Genomic DNA, 15,574 nt, shown 5'->3' with positions numbered 1-15,574 from the left:
TCTCTCCTACCTAAATGATGCATCAGGTCTTCATTTAGATTGAGAGTTCTTTGGGACAGTGTTTGTCTTCAGTATGTGTTTGTACAGTGTCTAGTTGGGACCTCTGGGCGCTACTGTAAAGACAGAGGATAATCTCACAGTGCCAGTCATACCACACTCGTGTCCTGACGACAACAGGATGTCATGAATGTGGCAGTTTTATAATGCTGAAAGTAGTAATAACTATGCAAAGCATTTGTTTGCTTTTCAGAGTTAGAGATCTGTCTTCAAATGGCAAATTTAAACCAAGGTCAGAGCTACCTGCAAAATGTATTTTATTTTTTAATTTAAGATTCACACTTTACGCCTAGTCTTCTGCGTACCAGCCTTCCTATTTGGTGCTGGTTTGCAGGTAACTTGTGTGCTCTGTATGGTTCTTGTGGTCTCTTTGCTCTATTCATATGAGTGAGCAGGGTATTGAAAGGAACAGTATAATCCCAGAGACTGATTCTTGTACCTTTGTGTAAACAGGATCCTCTCGAAAAGGGATATATACATATTCCTGGTGCACTTGGCCTCTAGACAATAATATGGGTCAAATAATTTACAGATTTGTCTCTTATAGCTTTTTTCCCCTTGAGGCAAAGATATCATGGTTAAGATTTTTAATAATGTGTGCATGAAGTTAGGTTCAGGATCCATGTTTTGGCACCTAAATAAGCGATCTGATATTTCAAAGGTTTTGAGCACTCAGCAGCTTTTATGAAATCTAACTTTTTAAAAACCTCAGTCTGTAAATGTTGAAGGAACTGGCACTTCTTGGATTCAGCTCAGATTTCCAAGACATTTCCCCACGTACACATAGGTTTTCATATTAACTAAACTAAGACCAGTTCAGCAATCTTTGCTTCAAAATTTGGATCTTTAGAAAGGTGTCTCTGTTTCTGCCTAGAGCAGATAAACTCTTTAATTTTATCCAGTGTTTTATTTCACTTAATGCCAATACATTTGGTCATCTTGAGTGGAAAAGAACAGTTTCTAACTGGACTGTCCGATTCCAACCCTCATTATTCCTTGGCAGGTTTGTCACTTAATGAGCATGTTGTTATGACTCAGCCAGCGCTATGGCCTTACTGGTAACCAAAATCGCTGTGGTCTCCTTCCCACGTAGGAGATTTCCAAAACTGCAACCAGAAACATAAAAACACTTCCAGCCATAATTACTAGAGCTTCTTTCTGCAATTTTTAACTTCTGGATATAAGCTTCTTTGTAATGAACCACTGAATTTTGTGATTTATAGATGATAATTTTGAGGGATTCTCTTTCTCTTTTTTAGAGACTCGGGAACGAAGTGGCTCCCAGGGATTCTCACGATACCACAGTGAGCTCTGAACGGCTGGATGGCAGTGGTACAGGTACAATTGTTTTGAGTTTCCTTGCGTACAGCACTTCCTGTAATGCCAATAAATTGAACACTCTCAGCCTGAAATCATACTTCCAGTTGCGTGTTATGTGCCTACTATTTAAAGGAACTCATGAACTCATTGACCCCAGGTTGAGAAACCCTGATCTAACTGAGTTGACGTACCCCCTGGAAGATTTCTATGTACCTCTGGTTGAGAACCACTGGTTTATAGTGCTCACAAGAAAGTGTTGGATTGATAGTCATGCAAGCAAAGTGCTTAATCCACTGAGCAGAACCATCACAAGCAGCGGCAGTTCAAGGTTCCCCACGCTGCTCTGCCACCATGCCTGAGACATGCCTGGCCACCATGGTAGAGAAGGATAATTCAGTCTCCACACCTGTACAGTTCTTGGACTTTCTGCTGAGACTGTTAAAATGGGTGCCAGCTGGTGCCAGTTTTGATGGTGTTTTAGGTGATGTGAAGACTCTGCTAGGAACTGCACTGAAACCAATATTGAAGAAGTCTCTGTGAATACTAAAGAACCCAGTTCTAATTCTTGGACAATGATTCTGGGAATTTCAGGTGTATAAAATATAGTGTTGCCAAAGTGTGTGGAAAAAAATTCACAAACCATGTTCAAAAAAACATTGGCTGACCAGTCATGTCAGAAACCAATTTATGGTTTCCAAACCATTCCTAAATGTGGTTTAGAAGCTAGTGTAGAGAGAGATTGTATGAGAAAGCCCCATGAAACAATGCTTTTAAATCATCCTGGCATCACAGTCTAATATCTTTTGGAGGAGGAACCTTTTTTGCTATCTATGTTCCAGTAAGATAGACAGATCTGAGGTTAGAGGACCATGGAAAGTGGGCACACTAAGAGCTAACGGGGTGGTTGATCTCCATTTTTCCTTGCTGCTCACTCCTGTAAATGGCACATTTCCCCCTCCCCAACCCCAGTGCAGTGTGTGCACAGCAGCCCCTCCCTCCTGCCTCTGTCAGTTCTCATTTCACCACTGTAAGGAACTCCCTGCGGCTGCTCCCGTTGCAGTTATAGTTTGTCATTGTTTTGCTTAATTTATATCAACTTACTGTGTTCTAATAATATTAACAGGCCTGAGGTTAGAAAGGCAAGTAATGGAGTTAAAGGGAAATTGCTGGATGTTACTGAGAAAACAGAAGATCGTGTATGATTCAGAGACAGAATATTTTCCCCTCTGAGTTCATGAAGAAACTGCTCTCTGAGTGTTAGCCAGTCTCTCCCTTTCTCACACACACGCATACAAGTGTGGGGATAAAAGTGTGGAAAGCCTTCTGCTGTTTTGCTTACAGTGCAAAGATTTATTGCACACACATGCATGCACCGCAGTCCTTTTGGTTAGCCCACAACTCAAATCCAACAGAGCTGAAAAACAACTACGTAAGCTGGAAAAACATTTTGGAGATTGGCCTGCAACTGACTATCTCAACATTCTTCCTCCCCACACACTGCACTTATAATTCCTGTGCTCAGCACTACTGTAACAAGTAGGTTTTCTGACCTGGAATAGCAGTTAGCTAGGCCAAGTCAGCATCTGTGGGCACATGTTTTGCCTTGTCAGAAAGCCAAGGCAGCCTAAATTTAGGTGAAACAAGAATTATGTGCAACCCTAGCATACAAATTGTAAATCACTAAAAGTGAAGAATGCTGTCACCCAGTACACATTCAAATCCAAAGATTAATTGCACAACCATGTGCATATAAGCCTCCTGGAGTCCTTCCACGGTTTGCAGGAAGGAAGGAAATTAGGGCAGGCAATTTGCTTATTTGCAAACTAGTGTCCAGCAAGCTTTATACCAGCTTGCACAGCTGGCTCTAGCTGTATTTGATTTAAATCCTGGGAAGCAAGTGAGATTTGTGTGCAAATGCATTCAGTCTTTGCTTGGTATAAATAATGTACTGGCAAGCTTGCAAATAAATGTGTAACAGTGTATTCTATATGCAGAGTTACTAAATAAATAAAAGAGTCGTATAAATAGGGTTGCCATTGCTAATAGATTTCAAATCTGATCTGAAAGGGCTAAAAACATAAAACAACAACATGCACATATACTCACCATCAGTTCAGGATTTCTTTTCTGTGTCCTGGATTCCACTGTTAGTCTTTGGCAGAAAAAAAACACCTGGCTGCGATTTTCAGCTTTGGCCCCTAGAAGCACTGTTCTCAATGATGCTGGACAGCCAGAGACTGCCTGTTCTGCTGCTCCTCTTCTGTTATGCAATGATCCCCTGCTGAAATCCCAGCTCTGCATGTCAGTGCAAGAAAGAGTCACGGAAAGAGATGGTAGCCTCAGTCCCCACCCACCCCCCACTGGCCATGGCTTTATTCCACCCTTAGGGCAAGAGAGAAGGGGGGGAAAGAGAGAGACATCCAAGGGAGCAAAAGGAAAGGGACCACAGGAGTGGGCGAGATACCTGGGGAAAGGGGAAGATTTGATAGCTGCCAGAGAGGAATGGGGGATACCAAAGGGAAGGACTGGAAGAAAACCTTTGGATTAGAAAGTGTGAGAAAATATCCCATGAAATTGGAGCTGGGAAGCAGCAACCCATATTACTAGCTCCTGCCGACAATGGAGGAACAGTGGGGCGAGCTAGCCACCTCCCCAATACCCCAAGAGGGTGGTGACAGCCAGGCCTGTTCATGAGTGAGTTGTACAGCCTGACAAACACATTGTTGGCTGCTTATTGAACTACTGCTGAACTCCAGGTCTTGAGAGTTCTCCCATCACTGCCTTTCTACTGTGTGTGCATTTCTACCAGTGGTGGGCTTTGCCCTGTGGGGGTTCCTCCACAGCATGCTTTCTGCTTTGTGCTTTATTTATTATTATTGTTGTTGTTACTATTATTATTTTAGTGCCTAAACTCCACCAGACCCTCCCAGAGACTCGTTTTGCCTCGAGTAAAGGTGACTCTGTCATGGCATCCTTGGAAAAAAATCCAAAAACTGAACCAAAGGCTGAAGCTGGTGCAAGGGCTAGATGTTCTTCCAATACACCCACGAGTCCAAAACCCCCAATACAGTCGAAGCCCGGCCCAACGGGACGTCCCACAGTTCCACAGAAGCCACGCTCTGCCTCTCGCAATGGTGAGGAGCTGTTCTGGCTGGTTGGTCCCATTGGAAGAAAATGTGTGAACAGGGTTTGTGTGTGAAATATAAAGGAAATGCTAATAACTAAATCCTGGAGAGAAATTGGACACAAAGAGAGAGAGGTTTTTCTGTCATTTGCTCTTGAATTGCTCTTCCCCCCACCACCACCACTATCCTAACTTTTTTTTTTTAATGACCAGAACTGTGATTTGTAATGGTAAATTCTGAGAAGAAATAATAGAAATAATGACAGATTACAGAAAGTCACAGAGCTGTTTTATGCTAGATATTATTTTATTATAAAAGTATCTAGAGACCCTACTTGGGGATGGAAGCCCCATTGTGTTAGGTGCTGACTAAACCAATTACCTTTGTATTTTCTCTAAACTCAAAACCCCTGTCTCTAAATACCAAAAGGTTTAATTGTTGGATCTTTTGTAGGCTTCTCTCAGCCCTTTCAGCAATTAGCCATCACACCATATAATATACATAAACCTCTTCTGTACTTAGAGTCTTCATTTTTGTCTTTAGATTGTTTTCCTAATGGTTATGAAGCTGTATGCCCCTATCTCTTTTTCTTTTCTTGCCCTGTATTGACTGGAGGAATTATTATTTTCACTCCAAATCCATTGGTTTGGTCTTTTATAATCATGAAGAGTTGCTCCTTGAGCCACTGCTAATGTCTGCTCTCTACTCACCTCCTGTTGAGGTATTATCTCGAGACTATAAATGGAGATAAAGTTTAATGATTCAGCTAGTCTCCTACACATTTACCTGCCAACCCACTAGCATGCAATTGCCCAAAAAGTTATGGACATTGAGAGTGAAAAGAATTAAACTGTGGAAACTCTGACTCGCCTGGCAGCTATGACAAATGCTCTCTTTTTACTAATGGCTTAAAAAGCATGTTTGTAACCACCCCTAATGCCTTTCGAATCTTTAGGCTCTTCCCATGCTCACATTGGTACTTGCAGGCCCTAGAGAAGAACCATTTGCAGAGGGAAATTGCAGCCTCTTCCTTTCCCTTGATTGTGTACTCTGTCCATTACCTGCGTAGTCCTGTCCCTGCCTCACCAGTGGTTAGAACTTACTTTCTCCCTCTCTCACAGATACCATATCACCATCCAGCCTTTAGGTTGTCTTAATATATTTGTATTGGTTATTTTATCATCAGTCATAAAATAAGATATGCCTTTAAGTAAATACCACTAGATGTGTACAACAGGAAGGCATCACTTATTTAGCCTTCTACTTAAGTTTAAAGTAGAGTTTAAGATATCTGAAAAGCCTACAAAGGAGGAAGGTCTGAACCTACTTGCAGCTCCAAAGCTGTCTGTTCCTCCCAGCTCATGTTTCCTACAAAAGATGCATGTCCCAGGCTGTGCCCTGAATGGGAGGCAGATATTCCCCATCATTGCTACCGCTGTTTCAGATCCTCTAGTGGTAGCAGAAATGTGAGAGTTAATATACAGCAGGCTCCAGCAATTCCTGGCACTTTTACCACCCCGTTGTGGTAATGCAATAACCAGATCCCTGTTTACACTTGTGCTCGACCATTGCTACCACTGGTGAGGCTGGGTCAATTTTTGCCTAGAAATGTTAGTGTAGAGAAGGCCCTGGGATACCTACAGCCCACGAGCTTTGTCAGTTCAAATGTTAAGTAGCATTTGGAGGATTATCTCATTCCATAGTCTAGACCAAAATTGCAGTTTCCTTTGTGATGGCCACTCATTGGTAAGGCAAACCCCCATTCTTTTCCAATACTTGTTTCAGTGAACTCATGTTCTAAACATACACATATCAGTCAATGCTTCCTAAGAACTTACTTCTCCCATCTCCACCAGTGCACCATTTCCTTCATTAGGTGTTTTTCATAAGCATACTGACTCTAAACAGTGCCGTTATATAGTACTTCACTGCCATGCAAATGAAAGGTACCCGCTTTGCAGGCAACCTAGTTCATGACAGAGACATTGTGTCTGTACGGGATCTACATACAAAGCATCACTATCATATTTATATGGCATGTATAATGCACATCAGACCACTGAGAGAGTGTCTGTCAGTTATCCAATTGCTTAAAAAAATTAAAAAATATCTGGAGATTTCTTCAAAGTTCAAAAGAGAATTTTTTTTTTTTAAGAAAAAGAGGTGTATTGAAGAAGCTGTATAATTCCCTTCAAAACTATAGAGTTCTGTAGACTACTTATGAAAGTTCAGTTTGCTTTTATTTTTATAATTTAAACTTGATTAGTTTGTCACATTGTCAAGATGATTAAAAATATCTGTGTGACAAAACAATTTTTAAAGAAATTTCTGAATAATTTTCTTTAACTTTTCTTTATTAATTGCATCATTCTCTTCTAGCCCTACAATAAAATTAGGTTGGTCTTTTCAGATTTCTATTTGTGCTTCAATAATAAATCAACACATTAGGAGTTGAAATTTAGGTCTACAAGATAATCAACAGCTGTAGCAAAACAATTAACTACTGTATATTAGTGGATGTTTTCACTAATTTATACCTCCTGATTAAGCTTGCTAGCTAGTAAAATTCTTCCAGAAGGGTTGAGTACCATCAAGGATTCTCTCTTAACCTTGTAAGATGGTCCCTTCTGGCCTTAGAATCTATGAGTCTAAGACTTCCTGTTTGCCCCAAATTCTAGCATAGCTAAAACACTGAATACATCCTGCATGTTGTTAGTTGTGTATTGTTTTTTTAAATAGTTCATTAAAATTGTCTGCTATGTGGATAGTGTTCTTGGAAGCTGTCTAGCAAGAAATATAATGCATCTGCTTGTGTGTGTGGTATTTCCACAGAGGACATCCCAGAGTCTCCATCAGGCCCTGGTTCCCCTAAAGTTGCTCTGCTTCCACCTGTGCTAAAGAAAGTTCCTTCTGAGAAAGAAAAAGATGGTCAAAGCAGCCCCCAGCCTGCTATCAGACCATTTTCTCAAGAAGGTAAGATTGTTGATATCGTCACTGTCCCAATATCCTTTGCCTGGCCTGACTCGGTTAATGAGTACCTCTTCAAAATAAACCAAACATGATTTCCTGGTTTCTTTGCTTTGTACTTTGGGATAGGAAACAGGAAAATGGTGTGTGATAACTCGTGGGTCAGTATTTTCCCTCCTGTCCTATTTCATACAGTTTGATCAAAAGAGGAGAAATAAATCCGATGTCAATATTATTATAATATAATGTAGCCATTTTACAGTGAAACCACAACAATAGAAACATGAAGTAAGTGACACTTGTGTCATCTACGTTATATCTTAGTCAGTTAAAATCAGGCTGGGGATGTGTATTACTCACAAAAAGGTAAATGTGACTACCTTGGTGAGCTGGTTGGAGTGGTTAAATTTCTTTTTCTAGTCTGCTTGGTGGCTCTGTCTCCCCTCTGGGATCATTGCACTCTGTTGAGTTCATGTCAAACACGTGCTCAGCACGTCAGGGTGCATGAGCAAGAGCTCTGAACATTTAGAGTTTCTAGGGGATTCCGTAAACCACTTTCTTCTCTTTGCCTCACTTTTTGGATTCCAGCTGTTGCTGCTGTGCTGTGTGTGTCACACTGAATTGGCTTCCTCTTAGAGGAGCTGGGAGTAGGGAGACAAGGGAGTTGCAGGGTATGTCTGCACTGCAATGTAATCCCAGGGTCAGTGTTCGAGAGTGTGTTAGAGAACTGATCCGTGTTCGAGAACCCTGGGCTTGAGTACGTTATATTTTAACCCTGTATTAAGCCTTTTCTAACCTGTGCTCGAACTTAGGGCTTTGGTGTCCACACTGCAGTGCGCGGATCTGAGTCAAAGTAACCATATCGCAGAGTCCCTAAAACCTCCCCCACACACCCCTGAAATGTGGCTGCTCTAGGCCATGGGCCATGGCGCACTGTGGGAAAACTTGACAGCCAGTCCTGCACGTTCACTTTGCAAAAGGCTTTGTTGGTTTGCTCTCCATTCGAAGCCCAGACAGCTCTCTGATAGTGTGCTTGCAAATCGGTGACCAGAAGAGAATGGGTTAACATTGACCTGAGCTGCTGCTGTTTGCAAAAGGGGGTTGGCTGCCATTTTCAGCAGAGTAGATTGAATATTGTTGAGACAGGACTAAGGAAGTTTTCCCAGGGAATTGTGTGATACTTCTGGCTGACTTCCAGGTCTCTAAACAAGAGGGGCTGTGTCTACACTGCAAAGTGATAGGGCTCAGACCCTCGGTCCTGGCTTAATTTGAGCTTGGACTCTTCAGCCCCACAGGTTACTGGGACCGTGGATCTGAGATCTGAGTTAGTGCAGTTGCAGTGTAGATGCACGGGCTGTTGAGTTTAAGCTGCACTCAAGCACGGGCCTACATCTCAGTGTAGACATATCCATAGAAATCCAGCTCAGCGCAGTAAATTGCATGCAACTCTCATTATCTTTGTGGAGATCACCAGCTAATACAAACCAGGGTCTTTGAAACAGTGTAGACGTCAGACCTGTAAACCAGATAAAAGGGCCAGAGCAGTGTAACAGGGCTCAGGAGTTCCAGCTAAGAGAGAATTACTCTGGCACAGGCACTGCAGAAGACAGCCAGGCTGTCTTCCAAGGACCCCCTTACGAATCCTGGCATAGAGGTTGTGCCGGAATGGGGCATGGCAGTACTATGGAGATTGTGAACAATGCTCATAGCTTAGGCCCCCATGGCTGTCTGAAATACTCCAGGTGCTGTTTCAACCCCAGAAGCAACGCAGGATCAGGAGGACATAAAGGTGGCTTAAAATCACTTTTCCCCTCCCCGCCATCCCCCTGGACTGCAAGTTCTGTGTTGTGCCTCCTAGAGGTGCAGCCCAGACTGTCTGGATGTCCTTGTGTCAAATCGTAGCTTGTGGAGACTCGTGAACTAAACACAATATTGCACTGCTCAGGAAAACAGAACATCACCAGTATAAAGGGTCTCTATCCAGATCGTGACTCACACTTGAGCCCTTATGTGCCACACTGGCAGCCCAAAGGAACCATAAAGCTGTCCCAGTGGGGCAACTGGGGAGTCCCTGAGTTGTATAAAGCCGGCATAGCTAGCTTTACATCCCCTACCCTGCGCTCCTTCTATGTTGGCGTTATGCTGGGAGCATGGCCAGAGCATGCAACAATCCATGACCAGTGTAATGGACACTAGGGAGCTGCTCTAACTGGCTCCAGGGCCAAATCGGCCCCCATCAGCTCTGGGAATTGGGAGATTGCAAAGGTAGCATAGTGAAACCTTCCTTCCTACCCCCAAGGGTCTTGCACTGAGACCAGCTTCGCTGGACCCAAGGATTGGGACCTGGAAATACTTATCATAGTCCCTTCCTCACACTGGAAAGTAGAGAGAGTCTCTGCATTACTTCCTAATAAAACAGAGGCTTTAGCTTACAAATTGATGAGAAAGTGGCCAGAAAATGTAACAGAGCTTGTTACCACATGTATGTAGCAATAACATTGTGTAAGAAGATGTGGGATAGCTCCCAGCTCGTGTGAAATCTGAATACCCTGCTCCTTTGCCAACCGCACTCAGCAAAGGGGCATGTTAGAGAAGTGAAGAGAAGTGATTGTGGCTGGAGTGTTCCTGCACTCCAGAAGTGCCTGGCTATCTACATCAGCAGGCAATTGTAAGGTACTGCTCCTCTCAACCCAGCAGAATGTGAGTTGACCATTTCGATAGTGCTGCAATATGCATATGGGTCCTGATGGAGTCAGTGAGACTCTTTCCCTTAACTTCTGTGGGCTTTGGATATGGAGAAAGAGAAGTTAAAATTGAGAGATACAGTGGTGCCCCTTAAAATCTCACCAGTGCTGCTTTAAATAAATAGATACAGTTACCCCAGTATTTACTTACTCCTGTATAGTGAAGACCTAGAGGATTACAACTATTAAATAAAGTTTAGTTATCTAAGGCAGTTGTCAAGTTTTTGAATTACTGTATGTTTGTGTATGTCAATCAGTAGGGTTATTTGAAATAGTCCACAAATTCTTGTTCTTAAAGGGAGTCAGCCATGCTGATGATTTCTCCACTCCTCGCTGTCTTAGAACTTGACTCCACAAGAGACATGATTCAGTAGACAGTTTTGATTGCAACTATGGAAAACTGAGAACATTGTTCACAAATAATTTGTGATTGCAAAAATAGGATTTCCCAGTCCTTGAGTCCGTGATTTATCTCCCACGCAAAATTGACCATTTATCAGTTATTTAAATTAGAATTGCCTGGGGAACATAGAAAATTATGCTTCTGTTTGGTTTTTGTATCCAGTTATCTTTTTCATTTATTACTACGGTACTTGTTCACTTCAGTTACTCCTGTTTCTTTATTCTGTGCCTCTTTTTCAGACTAGCATGCTTAACTGACTCCTTAATCTGGTAAATCGCTGCAAATCTTCCCAGATTGTTTCTTGGTAAACATGATTATATCCATTGAGAAGGCAGGTGGAAATTACTTAGATTATAAAATCCTCTTATGTTAATGACTACAACTACACTATTTGGGGTAATCACAAAATACACCTCTTTTTACATTGCATTTCCATAGATTAGCTGCTGAATTCTGTAATATCAACAAATGCAGATAACTGTGCCAATTAAGTTAAACATGCATCAGACTCTGCAGACTACTACCCTGGAGTAACATACTACAGAGCATATTACTGATTAGATGGAGTGGATAAGATAAAATTGTCTTTTTATGAACCATTACCTTCCATATGTGGCTTATACATAACGTTTGAGGGATATAAATGAATCCCTTTTCCCTGCTAGAGCAAACAGGAGAGTATAACAAAAGAGATACAGATCATAACTGTGACAAGCCAGCCAGTGGAGGGGAAAGAGCTTCAAGGCAGTACTCTACCAGTGCAGAAGAGGAAGTGAATGCTCTTGGGCACAGGAAATCACAGCCAACAACTGGTTAGAACCTTCCATTTTCATTTTTCACTGGCACAGTGTTTAACAACTGGCACTAACAAAGGTAAAGATGCATATAGAAAATAACAGCAGGGAAACTGATAAGTGTTTTGGTTTGCCACCAAAAAATGAGAGGAGTACATCTAATGGGACATCCATCATTTCTGTGCTCCCACTGGAACCGCTTTCTCTAAAGGCAGATGTTATCCAGATTAGAAATGTGTGTGCATTCTCTCTCCACACTGACAAGCACTGAAAGCTATCACAATGCATATTGAAGTTCTCTGACTGAGAGGACTACACTGCGATTAAAAAACCCGCAGCACCAAGCACTGAAGCCTTGATCAGCTGATTTAGGCTCGCAGGGCTCAGGCTGTGGAGTAAAAGTAGCAGAGTGGACATTCAGGCTCAGGCTCTGAGTCCCTGCCCCCTCTCATGGTCTCAGCCTGAGCTGTAGCCCAAGCCTGAAAGTTTACACTGCTATTTTATACTCCCGTAGCCTGAGCCCTGCAATCCCAAGTCAGCTGTCCCAGGCCAGCCAGGGCTGTGCCCATTTCAGATTGCATGTTGTTAGTGCCAGTTTTAGCACATCACTCACTGACCCTTTTGAGAGCGTAGTCTTTTTATTTGGATACAGAACCTTACTAGAATGACTGGAGTATTGGTTCTTAAACTGAAAAGCAAACTCTGCTCCGTGCTTAAGATTTTACTGAGGAGTAGCTTTAATTTACTGTAAAATTATTGAAATAAACTATTTTCATAACTTGCTTGAAAGCATGTATTTCTAAAATACCTTACAGTAAGTATTGTTCTCAAAATGTTGTGTGCTTCTCATTACCTCTCATAACTGATTTAATATAAATGATTCAAAATGACTTGGTTTAAGAAAGTATTTTGACACTAATGTACAATTTCATTCATCTAAACTTTTTTAGCTACATCTCATGTGATCATTTCATAGCCTCTGTCTGTATTTCTTCCACTACTTATGTTATTTTCTTTAAAGAAAATAGACTTTTTTTCTGTCTTACCATGCAAATCGATCTTTTCTCTTGGGAGGAATCAAACTTAATGTACTTGAATTTGAGAATTCCCCTTTAGGTGAGTCATATTTTTTTTGTCCCCATCATAATCAAACTTTCATTCTCCACATTCTTGGTATTAGATCCAGCTTTAAGATAGTTATCATAGATAGTGAATATCCAAGGTCCAGTCGTGCAATGGGATCTGTGCAAGTGTATCCCTGTGTCACTGCAGAGCCACACTGACTTGACTTCAGTGGTACTCTGCAAGGGTGCAGGGATCTATCTACCTGCACAAATCAGATTGCAGAATCTGGGTTTACATGTCCAGTGCAATATGTCAGCACCATTCTTGATAAATTTCCCAGTCCCATAATGTTATGGCACAGAATAAAATAGCTGCTATGGTAAGCTGAGTTTCAGCCTTTGGCAGAGGTATGAGTGAACAGTAGGAGAGAGGATATGTCTGGGTAAAACTTTCAACAGTGCCTAAGTCCTATTTTCAAAAGAAACTTAGAAGCATAAGTCTCATTTATAAGTTGCTTTTGAAAATGGGACGTAGGCACTGTTTTATATATCAGTTTATCATGACATTTGCTACATGAAAGAGCAGGATGTTGTTGCAAGATGTGGCAAATCAAGAGATACTGTTTGCAGTCTGACAGTTCTTGGAGTCTTAAAAGAAATACAGTAATAAGGGACATAGTACCCATTTCTTTATAACATACTTTTTCGGGTACTGAAGTCTGCGCACTAGTGGATTGATCCTGTGTCTGGGGGTTGGAGGCTTGGATTTTAGAACAACTCTGCCACCGACTCACTGTGTGACCACATGCAAGGCACTTAGCCTCTTTTTGCCTGACTTTCCCCATCTGCAAACCTGGGATGACGATGTTTGCCCTGTGGATGAAAATTGCTGCATAATTGCTACTTACTTTTATTTCCATATTTTGGCTAGCATCGTTTGGAGTGTCACACTGATAGCTGGGCAGGCAAGATGCACTCCGTGTATAAGCGGAATTGTGTGAGATATGTGCAGTTGTCCCTAGTGGTAGAGAGTGTTTTGTTTTTTTTTAATTTCCCTCACACTAGAGATCCAGAAATGTGCTGTCGGTGGTCTAAATAAAACTTGTACAGAAGCAAATAATGTCATTATTTGTTCGCATTTTTATATGCTAAACAAACATGCCCAGTTTTTTTTTTTAACTTTCCTTTGTAGGTCACTTGATCATTGCCTGTTAGGTTCACTCCCTCTGGGGCACCTGGCATTGGCCACTGTCGGTAGACAGATACTGGGCTAGATGGACCTTTGGTCTGACCCGGTACGGCCATTCTTATGTTCTTATATAACCCTGTAGCCCACTGGCATGCATGGAACTTTATAGAGAGAATAAGGACGTGAGGCCAGCTTCTGTGTTGTGCTGTTACCCCTCTGCACCTTGGTGGCAGGAGCTGTATATCTAGCAGCATCAGACCTCAGGGAATACCTCTGCTGGGGTTAGCAGGACAGCTCTGCACCACCTAGTCCCACTGGAGAGGAGCACAGTGCACTGCAGGCGTTATTGGTCAGTGTAGCCAACCAGTGTCGCTGTTTAAAAACTGGCACAATTTAGAGCAGACTTGAGGCTACACCAGGGGTAAACCAGTCCCAGATAACCCCAAAATACAGGGAAGCAAAACATTACTTAAAAGGCACCTTTGCCCTCTATACACTCCTGTTCCAAATTAAGCTTGGACAGTATGGTGAATCTGGCCCAGATTCTCTTTCCAAAGGTCTTGCCCTAGGTGCCATTCAAACGATAGGAGTAAAAATTGTTGTTATGGTGAGTTTGATCATGTGGAAGGTATTCATGGAAAGCTTTAGAGAGAATACAGCCTTTGAATGGAGTTGGAACAACACTTCTGCATATGTCCTCCTGTCTACACTGGGCTTCTTTTTGAAAAATTCTCCACTGCTGCTAATGGCTATACAGCTCCATCCCCACTAGCAGTGCTGGGAAAACTAGTGTAGGCAGGCAGCTGTTGGCATTTTAAGCACTACGTTGGCCAAATCTACTCACAGCAGGTGTGTACAACTTGGGAGTGGGGGACTCGAACAGCTGCCAGTGCCTTGTCTACACTAGCTGCTACTACAGATGGGACTGCACTGGTATAGACAAAGTGGGCAATTTTTCAGATAAGGCTTTGGATAAATAATGTGTGGGAAAAGTTCTAGTTATGTGAGATGATGGCGCCTTGGTACATTTCACACCAAATGTAAGCAGCCTACGTGATAAGCAAGATGTGCAGATTTGATGATGCTAAGAGTAGAAGCTATTTTAACTAAAATGTTTTGTTTAATAGGGTGGGAGGAGATGACTTGCAACAAAGGGAGACATCCCCATGGGTCTCCTAAATGTTTAAAATCATTTGAAAGTGAAGTGTGGCATTTTCTTCAAGTGCTCAGCATTGCCCCAGTTCCACTCCCCTTAAGGTCAATGGTAAAACTCCCATTCATTTCAAGTTATTTTAGTTAGCAGTCAGCTCAGAAATCTTCACTAGCATTAAAAAAGTTCTTTACAAACCAGTTTCACTTTTATACATTACGAGAAATACTTCTGACTCGAGCTTTTAGAATGCTGGGCTGAGGTCATTTAGTGCCCATTTAAATAGGTGGTGATTTCACTATCACTTAATTGACAATATGCTGTAGTTCAGCAGTTGAACTTTTCAATCTAATTTTGCTAGATCTAGTATGCTAGTTTTACTACTCTTCTTTCTTCACTCCCACTTTATCCTTCATATTTTCCATTGGGTGTGGTCTGATATTTAAACTTCAGTGCTAATGGCCAAATTTTGTTCTCAGATGCAGTCATGCTGTTGAATCACTGGAAAGCAAATGCAGTCATCCAGTGACACAACGGAAGGGCAAATTTGTGTGTGTGTGTGTGTGTGTGTGTGTGTGTAGTGATAGATAATCCAAACTACCGATTTGGGAGTTATTGTGAGTGTCCCCGAGAACTTGTGGGTCCAGCATGCCAGACACACGTACACCTGGAGAAAGTGCTAATCTTGAAATGGCATTGACTTGTTAAGTGTTTCAATTATAAATTTTAGGAAACTTTTATCCAAATCATCATTTTAATTG

At 41.9% G+C, this 15,574-nt stretch overlaps 1 protein-coding gene across 4 annotated transcripts in view; it reads left to right on the top strand.

The window, feature by feature from the left end:
- The window catches only part of CARMIL1 (capping protein regulator and myosin 1 linker 1), a 262,324-nt gene that overhangs the window by 245,167 nt on the left and 1,583 nt on the right, over positions 1-15,574 (top strand). For 3 of the 4 annotated variants that reach the window (XM_045005539.1, XM_045005540.1, XM_045005541.1), the window contains 3 exons: positions 1,317-1,395; positions 4,281-4,511; positions 7,335-7,475. In XM_045005539.1, coding sequence (XP_044861474.1) covers positions 1,317-1,395; positions 4,281-4,511; positions 7,335-7,475 — 451 coding nt within the window. Of the gene's footprint in view, positions 1-1,316; positions 1,396-4,280; positions 4,512-7,334; positions 7,476-11,281; positions 11,429-15,574 lie in introns of all 4 variants that reach the window. The other variant, XM_045005542.1, reaches the window with a different exon arrangement.

This window comes from Mauremys mutica, chromosome 2 (assembly GCF_020497125.1).
Source record: "Mauremys mutica isolate MM-2020 ecotype Southern chromosome 2, ASM2049712v1, whole genome shotgun sequence".
NCBI lineage: Eukaryota > Metazoa > Chordata > Testudines > Geoemydidae > Mauremys > Mauremys mutica.
Note: the sequence above shows the minus strand (reverse complement) of the source record. Positions and strands in the feature narration are given on the sequence as shown.